The sequence below is a fragment of the Brienomyrus brachyistius genome, chromosome 1 (assembly GCF_023856365.1).
Source record: "Brienomyrus brachyistius isolate T26 chromosome 1, BBRACH_0.4, whole genome shotgun sequence".
Taxonomy (NCBI): Eukaryota; Metazoa; Chordata; class Actinopteri; order Osteoglossiformes; family Mormyridae; genus Brienomyrus; species Brienomyrus brachyistius.
Genome location: NC_064533.1, coordinates 51,729,850 through 51,747,346, shown reverse-complemented (window position 1 = coordinate 51,747,346; position 17,497 = coordinate 51,729,850). Strand labels below are relative to the sequence as shown.

Sequence of the window (17,497 nt, the reverse complement as noted above, 5' to 3'; positions counted from 1 at the left end):
TATTTCCCATAATGCAATTCTTCAGCTGAAGTGAATGTAATGTAATTGAACTTTGATGTGTGCCACCATATCAATTTATATTTAAACCAAAACAGCCTGAGTGAGCGTTTCTCACATTCCCATAGTGGGCATTGGTGTAACGCAAAGAGTGTTGAGAGTAATATATGTTGCAAATTAACTTAAATTGGTTTGATTTTGAAAAGGAATGTTCAAAATGGGGGCGGCATGGTGGTGCAGTGGTTAGCACTGTTGTCTGCCACCTCTGGGACCCGGGTTCAAGTCTCTGCCTGGGTTACATGTGTGTGGAGTTTGCATGTTCTCCCCATGTCGTCGTGGGGTTTCCGCTGGGTACTCCGGTTTCCCCCCACAGTCCAAAAACATGCTGAGGCTAATTGGAGTTGCTAAATTGCTAAATCACAAATTGCTAAATGTGTGAGTGAATGGTGTGTGAGTGTGCCCTGCGATGGGCTGGCCCCCCATCCTGGGTTGTTCCCTGCCTCATTCCCTGCCTCGTGCCCATTGCTTCTGGGATAGGCTCCGGACCTCCCGCAACCCAGTAGGATAAGCGGCTTGGAAAATGGATGGATGGATGTTCAAAATGGGAAGAAAATACTTTGATATTGATTATTTGGCAACACTTTACTTAAAGCCACATTTTTAGTTATTCAACATAATGCATTCATAAAGCATTATAAACATGGCTATAAATATTTCAAAAAAGGGATAACACATTATAGCGATGCGTGTTATGCATTATGAATGCTTTATGAAGCTCTCATGTATAATGCACTATAGATACCTTTATAATTCAGCACAAAGCATCCTTAGTACGTATAGTATACATGCCATTATAATGAATTATAAATTTATCTGTAATAAATTATAGATGAGAGTTTCATAAAGCATTCATAATGCATAACACAGATGGCTAAAATATTTATATTATTTTGATCATTATTTATTGCCATGTATATTATACTTTATGAATGCATTATAAAGCATTATGAATGTATCTATAATGCATTATGATGACTGCTTTAAGCAAAGTGTTACCAATGTAAAATTATGCTTGGATTTTTTCGGGTTGGACTAAATAACGTTTTGGATTCATGATAATATTTCCAGTGGAGCTGGCTGCCTCATATGATAAGAAATCTAACCCAAATCTTGAATGTTTTATTATTTGTTATGAATATGCTTATAGATGACTAAAACATGGCTTTTAGTAAAGTGTTACTGATTTGTTTTTCACCGTGTCAATTCATTGTCCATTTTCAGTTGCCAGGGAGAGCAGGCAGTGTGATGAGGCTTGGGGTTAATCTTCAGCACCTGCAATCCACTTCCTGCTTCTTTTCGATTGACAAGGGGAGGTGCAAAAGGGTTATGGAGGTCTGTGTCTGAGACATTCTCTTAGTGAGATTCTCATCGACATCAGTAAACTCACCCCACCAAATGGTCCTGGAAACGCTGGGACCATCAAATACTTTGAACATGTTCTAATTATTCATGAAGAGTTCTTCTGAGGCAGCTTAACCCCTAGGATGACATTATGACATGCAGCAGGTTTCACCGAATTCTAGAAAGTTCTACATGTGCTGTATCTCCGAAACAGTACATCTCCTGTGACCGTTACCTGATGAATCACTGAGCAGTATGGGGGCTACACCCCAGTGGACTGACAAATGCCTCTGGCTAATTCCGTCCACTTCTGTAGTGCGACATTTAAGCATCACAATTATTAATCTAATAATTAGAAGTGAATCTTAAATAACTCTTTCCATATGATGTGAAGCGTGTACTCTTTTTGAACATGAACCCAGAGAAGGAAATGGCTGGAGACATCCTATCGAACCAGACTGTTCACATTAAGATTAATTTTCCAGACTAGGTTATTTACCAGAAGATTCTATTAGATTATGTGATGTCCCATTGGATGCATTTTTAGACCTACCCACATGCATCAACAGAGCTAGAAACAAGTACAACCCATAAAGGAAATACACTTTGAGCTCCTAAAATGGGACTTTGTAAAATTGCCCTCATTAAATTGTCCACCAAATCAGCCGAATCTAGATAAAGCTTTATTTAAATCGAGTCAAGTACCACGGCACTCCGTCACTTTAAGGCTGTAAGTGCACTTTGATGATGTTAATACTTCTGCAACCTGGCTCCACAATTGCTGAACAATAGACTTATTGGATTAGCGATGCGGGTAACCGTGTTTCACGGCAGCATTACATCGACGGAAGGACGCTGGCCTTTTCCTGTTGTCTGGCAAACTGGTGTGTCACGATGCAGGCCAGTGGAGGGATGTCGCACAGGCCCTGCTTCCTGGGCAGGCCAGATGGGCGGAAAGGCACAAGGAAGCCGATTTTAATAATGAATAGCGGACAGAAAATGGCATAAGAGGCGGAAAAATCAAGCTGTAAAAGCCCACACAAAGAAGAGCACACCTCACGCAGTGTCGAGCGGGAAAGTGGAAAGGCTAATCGCCATTAGCCTTCGCTTGTTGTTCTGCTGTTAAAACTACTTATGTGATCGCTTTTATGCTGAAGACTCTGACTCGTACAATCAGATCCAGCTGGGCTCCATAAACTGGGACTTCTGTCAGCATGGGGCTGATGGTCAATCAACATTAACAAATAAGAACCATCGTAGCACTCAGACTGCATTTAGCCTTTGCTGGTTTCCCCTTGCCATGTAACCGCTTAATTTTCTATGCCTGATGGTTCGTCACCGAACCAAAAAGAAAGCCATCGCACCAGCTGATGCTGTTTGACTGAAGCCTCGGCCAGCACCCACACTCTCAAATCAGGGTCGTCCCGTTCAGCTAAATTTTTTATTTAGCCCCCTTAACATAACAATTCCCAAAGTACTTGATGCAGCAGCCATATAAAATCACAGGCTCACATGAGATCAGGTAAAATTACAAGCTATTAAAATAAGAGTGGAAAACGGCAAACGACAGACCGCAAAAACCATTTGGTATTTCAAAAAAAAAAATCTCTGTGGTCCAGGGCCAAATAGCAGCAAAATCGTCCCTAAGCAATTATGCCTAAGCTTGATATTACTTTTTAGCCCTAATCAACCAGATCCCAATTATAAACGCTCATATCTAATGAAAGGAGTCTTCTGACCATATGGTGTAAGTTTTCACCCACTTTAAATGATGTTAAATATAGCTGATGCTGACACCGTAGCAACCGGGGATGATGGGAAATTCAAAAGGCCCAACTTGGAGGGCAGAGAGGTCAAGCGGTGAAAGATGGATGATTCAGGGACACACGGATGCCAAGGATCATTCCCATCCTTTGACCACATTCTGGATTTTACCTACTGTCTCTTAAACACACTACATGTCTACACGGCCATTTATTAATCTACATAAGTTGGCATTTGCATAAAAATAAATCTTAATTTTGTCGTGGTGTTCCATGCCTTACTCTGGCTTTGATTCCTAGTACTTCTCGACTTGACTTCTTCTAAAACAATTTTTTTACTGTACCCTGTAGACGTAAATTGCTATAAATCACAACCACTACTCCGTCAACAGGATTTAAAAGGCATTACATTTCAAGCATCACATCTCTGTTTAAGTCACAAGCAAGTCCCAGGTTGAGTTGTTGGTGGTTCTGTTTTATAGTCTTGTACTGTATTTACTGGGAAGAGCCTCTGTCTGTTTCATATTCATGAAGAGATGTAGCCTGTATACTTCGGATTCAGGTGTGAGTTTGAGGTCAGCTTTCTCTTTTTTTCAATTTGAACAGCTGCAATGCAAAAAAACATCTATCTGCCTGTAATGGTTTTTGGGGACCTTGTTGTCTGTCACACAACCAGTGTTTCGTTTCCGGATCAGTTTTATGAATTGAACACTTTGAATGGTTCATCCCAGGAGATACTTCGGTATTCCATGGTAATTCCAAACTTCAAAAAAACAAATCGAAAGTGAACTCACAAGCTGTTTTGCTAGAACAATATTATTATCATGCCGTATTTTCTGCTTCTCCCGCCCTAAACAAATCTCTGCTCTCAAATTGGGATTCGCTAAATCCATTTGGGAACAAGGTCGTCTATCAAACACCTGCTGGACAAGAATTTCTGTTGGCTACAGGACAGCTTACTGTGCATTTCCGTCACACATCTTTCAGCCCCTTCCATTTGTAAAGTATAAAGACCTGCTGTATGTTCTTTTTAATTTTCAGGATTTTCCTGCCCTATACAGCCGCCTTGACGGTTTGCACAAAGCACTTAGCTGTTCCATTCAGAGTTGGAGATAAAAAAAGATGACAAGCTGCTCGATTGCTTTCCTTTCCGGGAATGTTTTGATGTAACTGTGCGCCATTGCAGGACATCGATTGTTCTGGCCGCCTGAAGGGGCGTGAACTCATCTAAAAAACTGCTTATGGTGACCATACTGCGCGAGTGTCTGCCTCTTCAGTACCCACAATGAAATTTTGTGATATTACACTTAGGAACCAAATCAAGGGATTCTGATTGGTAATCAGAGCAAACTTTCTCCCGAATGGACACTGGAAAGAATCTGTTTACTCGGCAGATGAGGCAGATAAGGCAATTAGCTTCCTGCTCTATTTGTGGGAAATCATGTTGTGCCTTGAGGCTTGTGCTTTCATAACCATCTGGAAAATATCCAGGATAACAGCTCCTTAGCTTAACGCATCACAAGCCAAATGCAGCTTTGCTTAAAAAAAACCTACCTTGCTTTAAACAAGGTAGACTGGTAATTCCCATCATTACCAATGCTTAAACCTTGATGGAGGTAAATACACAAAGCTGATTCCCTTACATAAGATAATTCATTTGCCTGACTTAAATTATAGAAATTTAAACTTTACTTAAAGCATTCGTGTATAATGCATTATAGATATCAGATATTATATTATAAACACAGCTATAACTACTTATAAAGAGGCATAACACATTATAGCCATGTTTATTATACATTAGAAAAGCTCTATGAAGTTCTCATCTATTATGCACTCTAAATACCTTCATAATGCTTTATAATGGCTTATATTGACCATTAAAATGCATTATGAGGGTATCTATAATACATCATAAACATGTGCTATGCCTATGTATAACTACTTGTAGCCCTGTTTATAATACGTTATGAATGCATTATAAAGCATTATTAATGTAGCTATAATTCATTATGATAACTGCTTTAAGTAAAGTGTTGCCAGTGTAAAATTTGCCTGGACTCTTTCAGGTTGGACTAAATAACGTTTTGGATTCATGTTAATATTTCCAGTGAAGCTGGCTGCCTCACATCAAAATACATCTAACCCGAATGTTGCATTCTGAACAGCCACGTTCCTGCTATCAAATCCATGCCCCTTCCACCACAAACTCATGTTATTTTTACACATCTCCTCTTAGCTTCCTCTCAGCTAAGCCAATTTCCCTCCTTTGCATATGTCTGCAAAACAAATTCAGAGCAGCAGCTATCAGGAGACATAACGCAGGCTGTCTTTAAGAGAAGCAAAATGTAAGACGAAAACAGAGCCTCCATCTCCATGCACCAGCACACTAAGCCCACAAACCTTGACAAACACGTTCAAAAATGCAACAGTCGCTGTTTTCACCTGCTTTGCTCAATGTGTCACCATCAGTGGGAGGCTGATGACTAAAGATGGTGAAAATGAGTCAAATCACTGACCAAGGCAACAACATATTAATCATTTCATCTTTAATCATAAAGTGATTTTAATCTGTAAAAATTTTAACAGTAAACAGTCTCAGCTTTATTTAGAAGCTGCATTTATGCAGTAATATGAAATCATGCAAAGAACAATTTCTGAAAATCAAGATAATATTTCCAAATCGGATCTTTCCATGGTTATTCACTTGGATGATGGGCTTTTTTTTTTTTTTACTTTAAGGTAAAGTATACAGGAAAGACAGAAGAATACATTTTATACGTATAAAGCTGAAGACCACAGATAGGTGTAATATATCAAGGGCTGCAAAATAAATTGCATATTATTCATGTTTTTGTTCATTCATCTCAGATTCAGGAATGCAGTACTTCTGTCTACTGTTCTGGAACATGCTGTACATTATATTGTTTTACCTGCTAATTACACTCAGCTCAAGCCTTGGGTACTACAGCATGGGAAGCCAGCAGCATTTTATGCCCCGCCTCCAGCCTGATAATGTCTATGTGACACACGAGACTGCCCAACTTCAGCAAAGCACAATTTTGCCAGGCGTTTTTTATCTTATTTTATTTATTTGAGTGCATACCTTTTTTTCACCTTGCAGTCCAGTACTTGGAATAAAAGCAGCGCTGACCTATTAGCACACGCATGTTAGAGTGGTTGATTTGGTTGCAGGGGGGCGGCCCGCCTCCCCTGGCCAGCCATCGCTCACCCTGCAGCGGCAGCTCTTGTGTTCTCCGCGGCTGCCACTTGTTTAACCTCTGTCACCGAGGCCCTCACAGGGACCTCAACTGGCAGCTCCCCCCACCATCCGCCTCCTTCCTGATTTCCTCCTGAAGCCGACAGCACGTGAGCAGAATCTTAGCGCAAGGGGCCGGAAGGGGACTTGCACCCCCTGCGGTTGTCACGGATAAGAGGGACATATGTTGTTTTCACATCAAGCCTGGAGTCAGCCCTTCGAAGGGAATCTTCACCCGTTATTTCATCACAGCAGAAAGATCACACGCACAAAAAAGAACATTTATTTAATTAGGAGATGATTCTATCCAAAGCGATGTACAGGGTCAGCCAGTTCCTGGAGCAATTGAGGGTTAAGGGCCTTGATCAAGGGCCCAAAAATAGGATCGTAAATAAATTATTAACCAAATCGTTAACAGAATCAAAACTATGAACTGAGTATTAAACAATTTCTTTTGCTGATGGAATTACATGGATCAGCTCTGTGATGCAGTGGGTGTTGCAATGAATTTTGGGTGAAGTACATTGAAAGAAAGACCGACACTTCCAGGATCAGCAGATGTTCCGTCCTCATGGTGTAACTTATCCCAACAGAGTGTGAGCCAGTTGTGGATTTGGGAGAAACCGCATTGGATTCTGATTAGTGTCCTTCCCTAATGGATCTGTATCCCAAGGGAAGTAGAAATTTTGTACAAGCAAAAGCTTAATGGAGTAAGATGGCCTGAAAGTTACAAAAAAATTTAAATTGCTTCCTTTAAAACTTAAAATTTAGGCCTAGCTCATACAGAAAAATACCTCTGACGTATTCTATCAACACTCAAGGACAGTCCAGGTCTTCTTGACTAGGGAAATGAACAACACAAGTTCAGTAAAGATGTCCATCATGGTCCTGGTGATAGGACGCCCTGCTGACGAGAGAGGTTCTGGTATTTGCCATGGTAGGGCAGCAAACCGTGGTGTTTTTTTGGTGATGTTGGTTGTGGTTGGTGGGAGAGAGAAGCTAGCCATGTGATTGGGTGGGTGGTGACCTCTGTACACTGTCCTGTCTCAGCAGACTCCCTGTTCAGTGGCCTGGGTCTGGGCGCTGTGGTGGGGTTAGGCCTGGCCGGCCTGCTGCTGGTCCTGGTCGTGGTGGACGTCAGCTGCTTCTTCCTCAGGCAGTGTGGCCTGCTCATGTGCATCACCAGGAAGCTGTGCAGCAAGAAAACCACCACCAGCGGAAAGAGCAAGGACATCGAGGAGGGGAAGGCGGCCTACCTGTGAGTGACTCCACCCCCCGCCCCTCACTCCTTTTCCCATAATGCCATGCTCACTCACCTCTAATGTGTTTAGCTATACATACTTCTCAGCCACCTTCACTCCCAAAGAAATGCCCCACAAATCCCATAAAAATTGTTACTATAAAAGTCAATCTTTTATTATGAATATTTACATGTAATTTTACTGCCGTTGTTATTGTCCTGGATTCCATTTTAATATTCATAATATCCATTGTGCCTTGTCATTTTTCACCCTTTGTGGTTATATGATTATACTGAACGGCTCATTATATAAATTACTGAAGAAAATATCTCACAGGCTTTCAGGAGTACATCAGGCTGTAATGACTTCATGCCTTGGTTGTCCTCCCTAATACACCCATCCCTAGATCAGTCCCGTCTGTGTTCGCTCACATCTTCCACTGACATGATTAAGAAATCAAGGCAGCAAGTTTGCACCCCCCCTCCCCCCCAGCTCCTGTGGTATTTATATGTCTGGGCTGGTGCTGAGGATGATTTCAATTACCCTCCTTAAGAACAGCCCCAAGCCCAGGCAACAAGCCACGTGCCATCAGGGATCTTTTCAGGGTAGCGTGAGAAGCATAAAATTAGCAGTATCTTTAACCTCCCCCCACCCACTCCCCCCAGCTTCTCCCTATACCGCCACGCTCCGATAGAGCCTCATGCCACCCCCACCCCCCTCAAACACACAAGTTCAATTCAGCGGCTCGGAGATACCTAACGGTCCGATAATTCGGCATCATGAGGCGTCCGCCACTCCCCTCCTTCACCTCAGGGAGATAGGAGCTACTCCTTCCCTTAAACTTTTTTTCTTCTATTTGTCTGCGGTGTAGTTTGGCTTCTAATCCCCGCGCGTGTGTGTGTGTGTGCGTGCATGTGCGTGTGTACGGCCGGACCTGCGTGTGTGTTTGCGCGCGTGCGTGTGCAGGGGCGATGGGTCGAAGGAGCCCATTGTTGAGATGCGAACTGAAGAGGAGCGAATAACAAATCCGGACGACGGCAGCCCGGTGAACGAGCCCAATGAGACCACACCTCTGACAGAGCCAGAGTAAGGACCGCCTCTCTGCCTGGGCCTCGTGGCGATTGGCTGGATAGAGGAACTAGCAGCGCCAGACTCAGAGAGCACGCAGACGGCCATCGACGGTCACGTCACTTCAGGGTGCAGAAGGACACGCTCCCAGCATGGCTAAACGCACATGTACAATGGAACGGACCACCTCCAGTCGAATGACTTCACCCGGTTAACGTGTGCACATGTGTGAAGGAGCTGAACACCTCCTTACTCGCACAGAGCCCAGTTCAGATGGAAACCCAACTTCTTGATAGCTTCCGACATGTTAAGAAGGCGTTCCGCATCCCTGCTGTTAAAAATTGGCTGTTTCCAAGTCGAATGACTTCGCACTAACGCTAATGTGCACATGTACTTTATTAAGGAGTGGACCGCCTACTCGCACAGCGCCTGCTTCAGATGGGAGCCCGACTTGCTGACCGCTTCCAGCTTGTTAAGAAGCTCGCTGCATCCTTGCCGTTGAAAATTAGCCGTTTTGAGTCAAATGACTTCAGCTGGCTAACATGAGTTAATGATAAGGTGCACATGTATGAAAGAGCACCCCCACTCACTAGGGACCCACTTTGGATGAAAGCTTGATTTCCATAAGAAGCCCATTTGCAACGTTGCACACGGCAGGTTGCATTCCTGCTGTTAAAAATTTGCTGTTTCGAGTTGAATGACTTTGGTTAGCTTACATGCGCTAAGGCTAATGCTAGTGCAACGTTTCCACGATCATGACAGAAAACTCTACATTCTGTCTAGGGGAGAATTGGGTATGTAGCTACTGCAGGAAAAAAAATTGCCACTGGCCACCAGATGAGGACATCGACAGCTGCTTAAATGGACTTGCTGGTTTCCTCTTGTCCTTGCTCCTTCACTGGAAAGTGGCCAGCGGCTATCAATGATAACTCTGCAATTCCAACACTCACCGACATTTCCTCTCGACCGCCTCAGATCACCTGATCATTTGGGGTGGGGGCTGGGGGAGGTGGTGGAAATTAGCTGTAATGGTACGGAACCAGTTTCTTTTCCTAGGATCCTTGTTTGTACCCGTTTGTTCAGGTGTAAATGAAATGCAAAGCAAAAAATAAATCAAAACAAAGTGTGCATATATCATCCAGTACATTTATCTGTGTTTCCTTCTCTCTGCTTCACTCATTTTTCGCTCCCATTTATTGATACTCAGGACTGTGTCAGACTTGGCAGTCGATATCAATTATGAAGCCAGATGTGGCACAGAGAGTCAAAGCAAGAGCCAATCCACAGAGCCCGCTGAAACACTGATCGGGCTACCCGACGGGGGGGGGGGAACTTAAATTGGACACCCCTTGCGAGGTGGACTGATCTCCATAATCATAATTACAAACGTTATTCATATCATAATCATAATGGCCCGCACTCAGGAAGAACACCTTTATTGAGTGTCAAGCCAAACAGAGTCATTATTGACGGGCAAGACACCAAGGGCAATTCACTTTATTTGTACACATGCTTTCAGCGAGACCGGCAGCTCTGATCTAACACAGTTAACACCCTCAGTGTTAAATTACTCTGCCTCTGCCGCTGGGGGCACTCTCTCTGTTATATATCTATACTATAATCTGTCTCCAAAATGGCTTCTGTTTAGACAAGAAAAGGTTTATTTTCTCAGTTGACTTGTATCCAGCTAGTATTTAAGTATCTTTTATCTATGGGGTAGTATCAGGAGGGGGGGGGGAGGTCACTTGTGGCTCTGCGGTGAAACCTTTCAATGCTTTGCCGACAGGAAGCTGCCGCTGAAAGAGGAAAATGGCAAAGACGTGCTCAAGACGGACGCCATCGAGATCAAAGTTCACGGCGACGGCAGCATCCAGACAAAGGAAGATGACAGCAAAGCGTAATATGGGAGCCCCTCGGCCGCACAAAAACAATCATAGCAAGCTACCCTGTGACCAAAACCATGAGAAAAAGAGAGAAAACGAAATTGAGAAAAAAAAATAAAAGAAAAAATATATCGTCCTTTAAGAAATACTGTACGTCAGGGATCCCTGGATGCAGTGTGTAAATACGGATGGAAACTGACCACCACCGATTGTTTTGGGATACATCTGGCTGTGATGGTGATTCTGTCGGAAGATCCCACAAGTAGATGGCACATGTTGTTTGGTATCTGTTTATATTTTTGTTTTTTTCCTTAGCTTTGGCTGTTGCTTCCGTGTCTTTTGTTCCTCTGCTATAGGGGCACATGCAATGTCAACGGCACTGACAAGTGCTAGGGTGCCCGTGGGAATTTATTTGGTCATTTTTGGACAACCCCTCCTTGCCCCCTCCCGTTTGGACAGAGGGCAGCCCCCGGGCAATCAGTGACTCCCCATCTAGTGCACGGATTCCCACGGATCCAGGTGGATGGATTTCACCAGAAAAGCCCGCCTCACTTTCAGGGGACAGTCACACTTGAGGGTTCTCTCTAAGCGCTTTTACGTTCATCTTTTGGGGTCGTCGCCCTGGGCACGTCGGCGCCCCCTAGTGTGTGTAAGTGGCACTGAGAAGTCACTACATCAACCTGCTTGCCTGTGTTACTGTATTGCTGGAGCCTCGTCAACATAATGTCTCATTTGTCCACGACTCCTCCTAGTTACTCTCCCGTTGAAGTTTCCCAGTGTCTTCATCTGTGCTACCCACCCACCCATCCATCCAGTTTGTCTGTAACATGGCTTTTTATCTATCTGTTTTTCTCGTTTATTTATTTTTTTACGAGTTCAAATTATATGGCTGTGTTTGAACCATTATGTCACAAACCGGTGTCTGTGTGCGTGCTTTGCTCTCCGTTCCTGCACGTGGATCCTCGGGCACATGGGAAAATCTTTCAGAAAAGGTCAAAATTCCCCTCTGGCTTCTTCTTCATCTTTTGATTAAAATGAGAGGTGAGTCGGGGAGTCACCTAAGCCCTGGGAGTCCCTCCCCCTTTGAGACATAATATCATCTACATTGTAGCTGTACTTTTATGAAAACGTATTTCACGTATTTCAGCTCCTTCCTCTTTTTATTTGGCTAACCGATAAATATAAATTTGCACACATAAATAACATGCCAGCCTTATCTCTTGAAGTGTTTATAAAGCATTTTAATTTTTGAAACATACTTCCGGTTCCAAAAGGTTGAAATTGAACCAGTCATGGAGTGTGGAAGTTGGACCTTTGAGTCAAACTGTCCACCCATTGGTCGCGAAGGTCAACTCCAAATTACCATTCACCTAGCGAATTCTCAGAATAGCTGAATTACAAAAAAATGTATAAATATATCCCGCAATGATGAGATTTGTATAAAAAGATTGTTTATAAAACTAAAAGAGATTATTGAATAATGTAAACCAAAAAATGTATTCAGTCTGTTGGTGTTTTCTGTTCATATACTTGTATGAAGAATCTAGGGTAATATGAGCAAAATCAGTTATTTTCAGTGGAATATTACTGTATATATACTAAGCAGAGGATATCTGATTTCTGCTTTGGTCTTAAGTGTAAAAGAGTTTTAATCAGCCCATTGTCACAAACATGCTTATCTGAAATTTTGAAGTCATGGTTCTGTGGCAGGCAGTGATGATTTTAATGATTTTTTTGAGAATTTGACAAGCTGGCACTGTTGGTTTGGTGAAACTTTATGTATTTTGGGGAGGGGGGGTTTCAAGAATTCGACACCCAGTAAAATGCACATGTGATATTCATAAATATGGTTGTTTTATTATCAAACTTGGAAGCCCTGAATTGTTATGAATAATGCGGGCCGTGACGGTGCCATGTTAAATGTCAGTTCTAAGTTGGCATGGGCAATTAAGCGACCTCATAAAGCATTATGAACATGCCATAATGTGTTATGAACAGAGTCCTCATGCATGTGCTTGAATGCTACTGAAACTCCATGTTAAACAGGTTCCTCCTGGATCAGTCCATTGTCATGGCCTTTACCCGAAACACCGGGGACCAAATTTGTAATTATAAACCCTTCAGTGCATCGCGGCATGTCATGAGAACATCGTCCTCGTCAGGTCTGTGACTCCCCATGGAAATGAATAACATAATTACAGTGGCTTATTTATTACGTTTACATTTCTGTGACGCTGACTGGTCAAAAACAGCCCATACATTCTTTCCAGGATGTCTGTCAATAGCTCATCATCATTGCAATGGCAAGAACTGTGCAATGTTTCCGTAGGTCTTTACTACGCGACCCAGAGTTTGTGAGATCAGAGAAGGAAAATTTATTGTGTCAACCTGCAGCAGACCGCAGCATTAATCTATTGTTAATGTACTTTGAGTACTTTGAATTTCCAATGTTATCCTTAAAGGTTAATGCTAAATGGGACAATTTAGGTTTTCTTTTTTTGGGGGTGGGATTCTTGTCCCTAGCACAAACAGTTTTACTTTCATCAGTTACCCCAACCCAGTAATCACACAAAGTGACAAACTGATAATGATAACTAGAACAGTGACCTTCTCTAAGACTCCACCCAGACAGTAACCTTGTCAGTCAATATCATAGTCCATTCATAAATATGTCTGCATCCTGTGAAGAAGGAAATATTTCCTCCTGGTTTTTCATCATATTGGAGAAAACCGAGTTGCACACGATGTTCCTGCTATTATGAGGCTCCCTGGCTCCAGTCTTGCCCACTGTAATGATATATTGATGTTGTACTGTATATAAACCTACAGTGTTTGCTGGTTTGGGGTATAATGTGCCCCATAATGCCTTTGAACAGCATTGACCTGAGCTGTGATGTAAAAGATGACGTTATGGTCAAAAGGATTATGGGAAATGTAGTACTCTGTACATGTAATGCAATCTTCATGAAGAAAACAAAAAGATAATTATGTAGTTGGTGCAGCGGTGTGCATTCAGCGAATGCTTTTTGTTTTTATATTTTTGGAATATAGACAAACATTGCTGACTTCATTTTGTTTGTAGTTAAAACAACATAAACTGTTGTATCATAAGGCAAAACACTCCGGCGAAATACATGAAGCACATGAAGCTGTCATTTTCCTGTCGTGTCCTTACAGGTTGATCTTCTTCCCATTAGCAAAGACCACCCAGAGAGACTCTTAAAAATCACAATGTAATTCTTAAGCAAAACCTTGCTGTTTTCTTCTAAAACACCCACGTGTAAGTGAAGAATTACATTTCTACTAAAACTGCCTTTCCGCAGATTTCGTTTGACACTGACACAGATGCATCCTTTCTGCACTTCACAACCATAGCTTGCATGTCCACTTTTGTTCATCTCCACTCTTTCGTTTTCATTTTAAACCTTTTCAAAAAATAAGTCTGTCAGCATTATGGTTTCGCAAGAGTGTGGCTAAAGAATTGTTTAACTGAGAGTCTCAGCGCACACAATCTATCATTTCTGATTCTTTTCTGGAATATTTATTTGTGAGGTGGTTTCGCCTCCGCGCCTGTCCCCTGTAAATGAGTCTTTGCTTTCCAAACGCCACTCCGCAGAGAGTCCTGATGTTTTGATACTCGCTGTGTTCCTGCCCAGAGAGACGGTAACGTGGACCCCACTGTGCGTGTAGAGTAGCTGTCCGCTGTAATTCTGAGCTGTAAATAAGAGTGTCCTGATAAACATGCTTGTAACAGAGAAGTTCCAGGCGTTTTTATTCCTGCTTGCTGTATCTCCCTTTGCTTCCATTGCAGTACACTTTATTCTCATCATGGTTGGCCAAAGGCTTCCGGAAAATGGAAAAGGCGATGAAAGCGTGGTAGGGAGTTAAGAAGAAATCCAGAGTTTCATATGACATAACACTTAAACCTGCTTTTAACGCAGCTAGAAAAAAAAACTTCTATCCTCATGCATAGTAAATCAAGGGCTAAAATAGTAGGTTGTCTAAAATTACCTTTAAAACTGCGGGAAATGGGCCTGTAATTTATATAATAAAGTGCATTTAGATGTTACAATTTACCTAGTATTGCGCCTACTCAGAGCACTTGTGTCTGTGTCTGAAAATCTGTGCGAGGAATATGTGTAGAGAAAGACGCCACAGGACATTCTGAGCTTGACATCTCATAGTTTACGCCCATCTACACCCATCGGAAAGAGGGCCATAGTGTGGAGGTTAAAATGAAACCAGAGAACGGAGAAATAAGAACAGCAAATCCTGAAATTCTGGATCCTGGAATAAGACAGAGGTCTTATGAAGGTTCTTTCTCGAAGATTCCAGGCTCCAGGTATTTCAGAATGGATTAGAAGGAATCCCTCCTTAACAAAAATGAAATATCCAATCCGGTCATGCTCAGAAGAAAGCATCTCTCTTAATGGACTATGTAATAAGAACATTTAGGAAACCTGGACATTCCTGACAGCTCTACATGGTACTTGAGATCTTTCAATGCAGCAGGCTTTTAGGCCAAAAAGAGCACTTTGCGCTTATTTACCCACCTACCTTTTCAGGAAAGGGGAACAAACAGGTGGCAACTCAGAGTGTACCCCTCTGTTTCAATGCCTCTCTGGTGCCCCCTACAGCCCCAGCACTTGTCGGGCAAAGCCTGCACGTGGCTCCCACCCCGCATTCACCAGTTAAGAGGCGTCGCACCATCTGTCCCTCGATCCCATTCAAATGTCAGTTTTTCACCACTTAAGGTGAGCAAGTGCGGATAAAAGTCACGAGAAAGATCAGCGATGAGAAGATGGAGCAACAGAGACACCATCAGGCTCCAGAGAAGGGGGCTGAATCTACTCCCACCCAAGCACGCGAGGGGTTAAAGCTTAATGCACTGTGGGCTAAACGTCATGTAACATGATGTAGATAATGACTGTAAATATCCAATACACCAATGACGTCTAATTAATATTTAATATGATAATATGTAAACGCTACGAAGAAATGAAGCAGCGACGGACAAAATTAAGCAATCCAAGGGTATTTTCTGCTAAGGGAAGAAATCCTCCGGACTTCTGTGTAGAAGAATCGAGAACAGACAAGCGGGTTGATATTAAAGTGGGTGCGACACGCCGTCTCTCAATTTCATGCTTGGTGAGTGATGCTGAAAAGCATAACCAGAGAATGTAAATTCCCTGATCGGCGAGAGCTGAGCCGCCTGTCCGGGGAGTGTGCCGGCCACGGGCCCGCGGCTCGCCGAGACCGTCCCTGCAACGCCGCAACTCCGCCTGGATTACCCGGAAGAGGAGATTGAAAGATGAATGGAGGGATAAGAGTGGCTTTAGAGAAAGTCGCAGAGTTGGGGGAGGATGGTGTACTAACTGGTTTCCTGCGACAGGCATGGAATGTGCCATAGCCGCCGGGGGAGGTTCGGCCTCGGGATCGTAGCGGCAGTGGCAGGGATTTAAATGACGGCCTGCAGTTAGGACACTTCACCCCCCCCTCCACGGAGCAATGGTACATGGCACCGTGATTGCCAGACACGCAAGGACCCACCTGCTAGCTTGAAAATGAGCTGCCACGCCTGTACTCGGGTCTGGAAAGCTAAGAAGGACATGGTGAGCTTTCAGGGTATAATGTGCCTCTACGACTCTCTGTCATCTCTCTCATCCAGCGACTCATCCGTAAATTTGACCTCGGGCGTCCTGCTGTCGGACCAATCCGCACTATACATCTGGAACGGTTTAGATCACAAATAAAAACATTCGATGTTATGGTGAGGTCACCAGCAGGGGTGGAGCTGGGTAAAATTGTGGTAACCAGGCCAGATAAAATTCACCATGGAAAAGAGGCCTTATGGACAGAATCCAGCTAATGCAGAAATTTCAGAATCTATATTCACACAAGACCAAAGCCCACAGATATTTTATTTGGTACAGCCTGCTACTGCTGGGGACACCACGACAACAGAGAATTAACAGTTAGGCTGAGGTTCAGGACCAGAAAGATATTTTATATTTTTTTCAGTCAGCTGCATATTCTCAAATCTGCAGCTTCTCTCAAATCAACTGATTGCTTGAAAGTAATATTTTTTTTTACTTTCTGGACCTGAATGGAGAAAATACATACAAGATACAAGGTACACAATACAGAGCCCAAAATGCAAGGTAGGTGACAGTGGTTTGTGCGGAGTTAGAATGATTTGGGTAGATCTGGTGACTTACATTTTATTTAGTGTTTGCCCAAAATGTTATACATTTCGAGGAGGCAGAATCAGACAGTTCATAGAGCAAATGGAAGCTGAGGCATGTCCATCACTGAACCAACCCTGGGATTTGAACAAGCAACCTTCTGATCACAGGCACAGCAACCACATACCGCCTCCCCTTAATGACAAATGACACATAGTTTCCTACACTGTCCACTCAGCAGACGTGAAAGCACCCTGCACCAGATGAGAGACTTTAAGCTTTCTGCACTTGGAAAATGACCACATCTACGCTCCAGTAAGAGGAGGGCATCTGCAAGTTCAAACCACCAGTGGCTCTTGGATGCCATTCACATTTGCTCATGTGTTTTTTACCCATCTAGGAAACACTTAAAATGAAAATGGCCACTTTTCTAAAACACAAAGCATCGCAACCGATGCAATTGCAGCTTGACGTTATGACAAAAGGTTGCAATTTGAAATAACCCTCCTTTTTTTGTTTTGAGTGCGTCGTGGGGCATGCTTTCATCCCTGGGTGGTACGCGGCAGGGTTAAGCAGGGTGTTCGACCTGTTTCGTTTTCAGCATGTCCATGTGAATCATCTGCGTCAACTCCCCCCAGCCCCCCCCCCCACCTCCACCCTGTGAAGTATTTGCAAAGCAAAAGGTAGCCATTTAGCAAAA

The 17,497-nt window shown here is 43.1% G+C and overlaps 1 protein-coding gene across 3 annotated transcripts in view; it reads left to right on the top strand.

Moving 5' to 3' along the window:
- Positions 1–14,370, top strand: part of ncam2 (neural cell adhesion molecule 2) — a 217,943-nt gene extending 203,573 nt beyond the window's left edge. The window contains exons 16-18 of one of the 3 annotated variants that reach the window (XM_049010811.1): positions 7,474–7,678; positions 8,628–8,747; positions 10,516–14,370. In XM_049010811.1, coding sequence (XP_048866768.1) covers positions 7,474–7,678; positions 8,628–8,747; positions 10,516–10,630 — 440 coding nt within the window. In that variant the 3' untranslated portion in view covers positions 10,631–14,370. Of the gene's footprint in view, positions 1–7,470; positions 7,679–8,627; positions 8,748–10,515 lie in introns of all 3 variants that reach the window. The other 2 variants (XM_049010802.1, XM_049010822.1) reach the window with 2 other exon arrangements.
- The last annotated feature ends 3,127 nt before the right edge of the window (positions 14,371–17,497 follow it).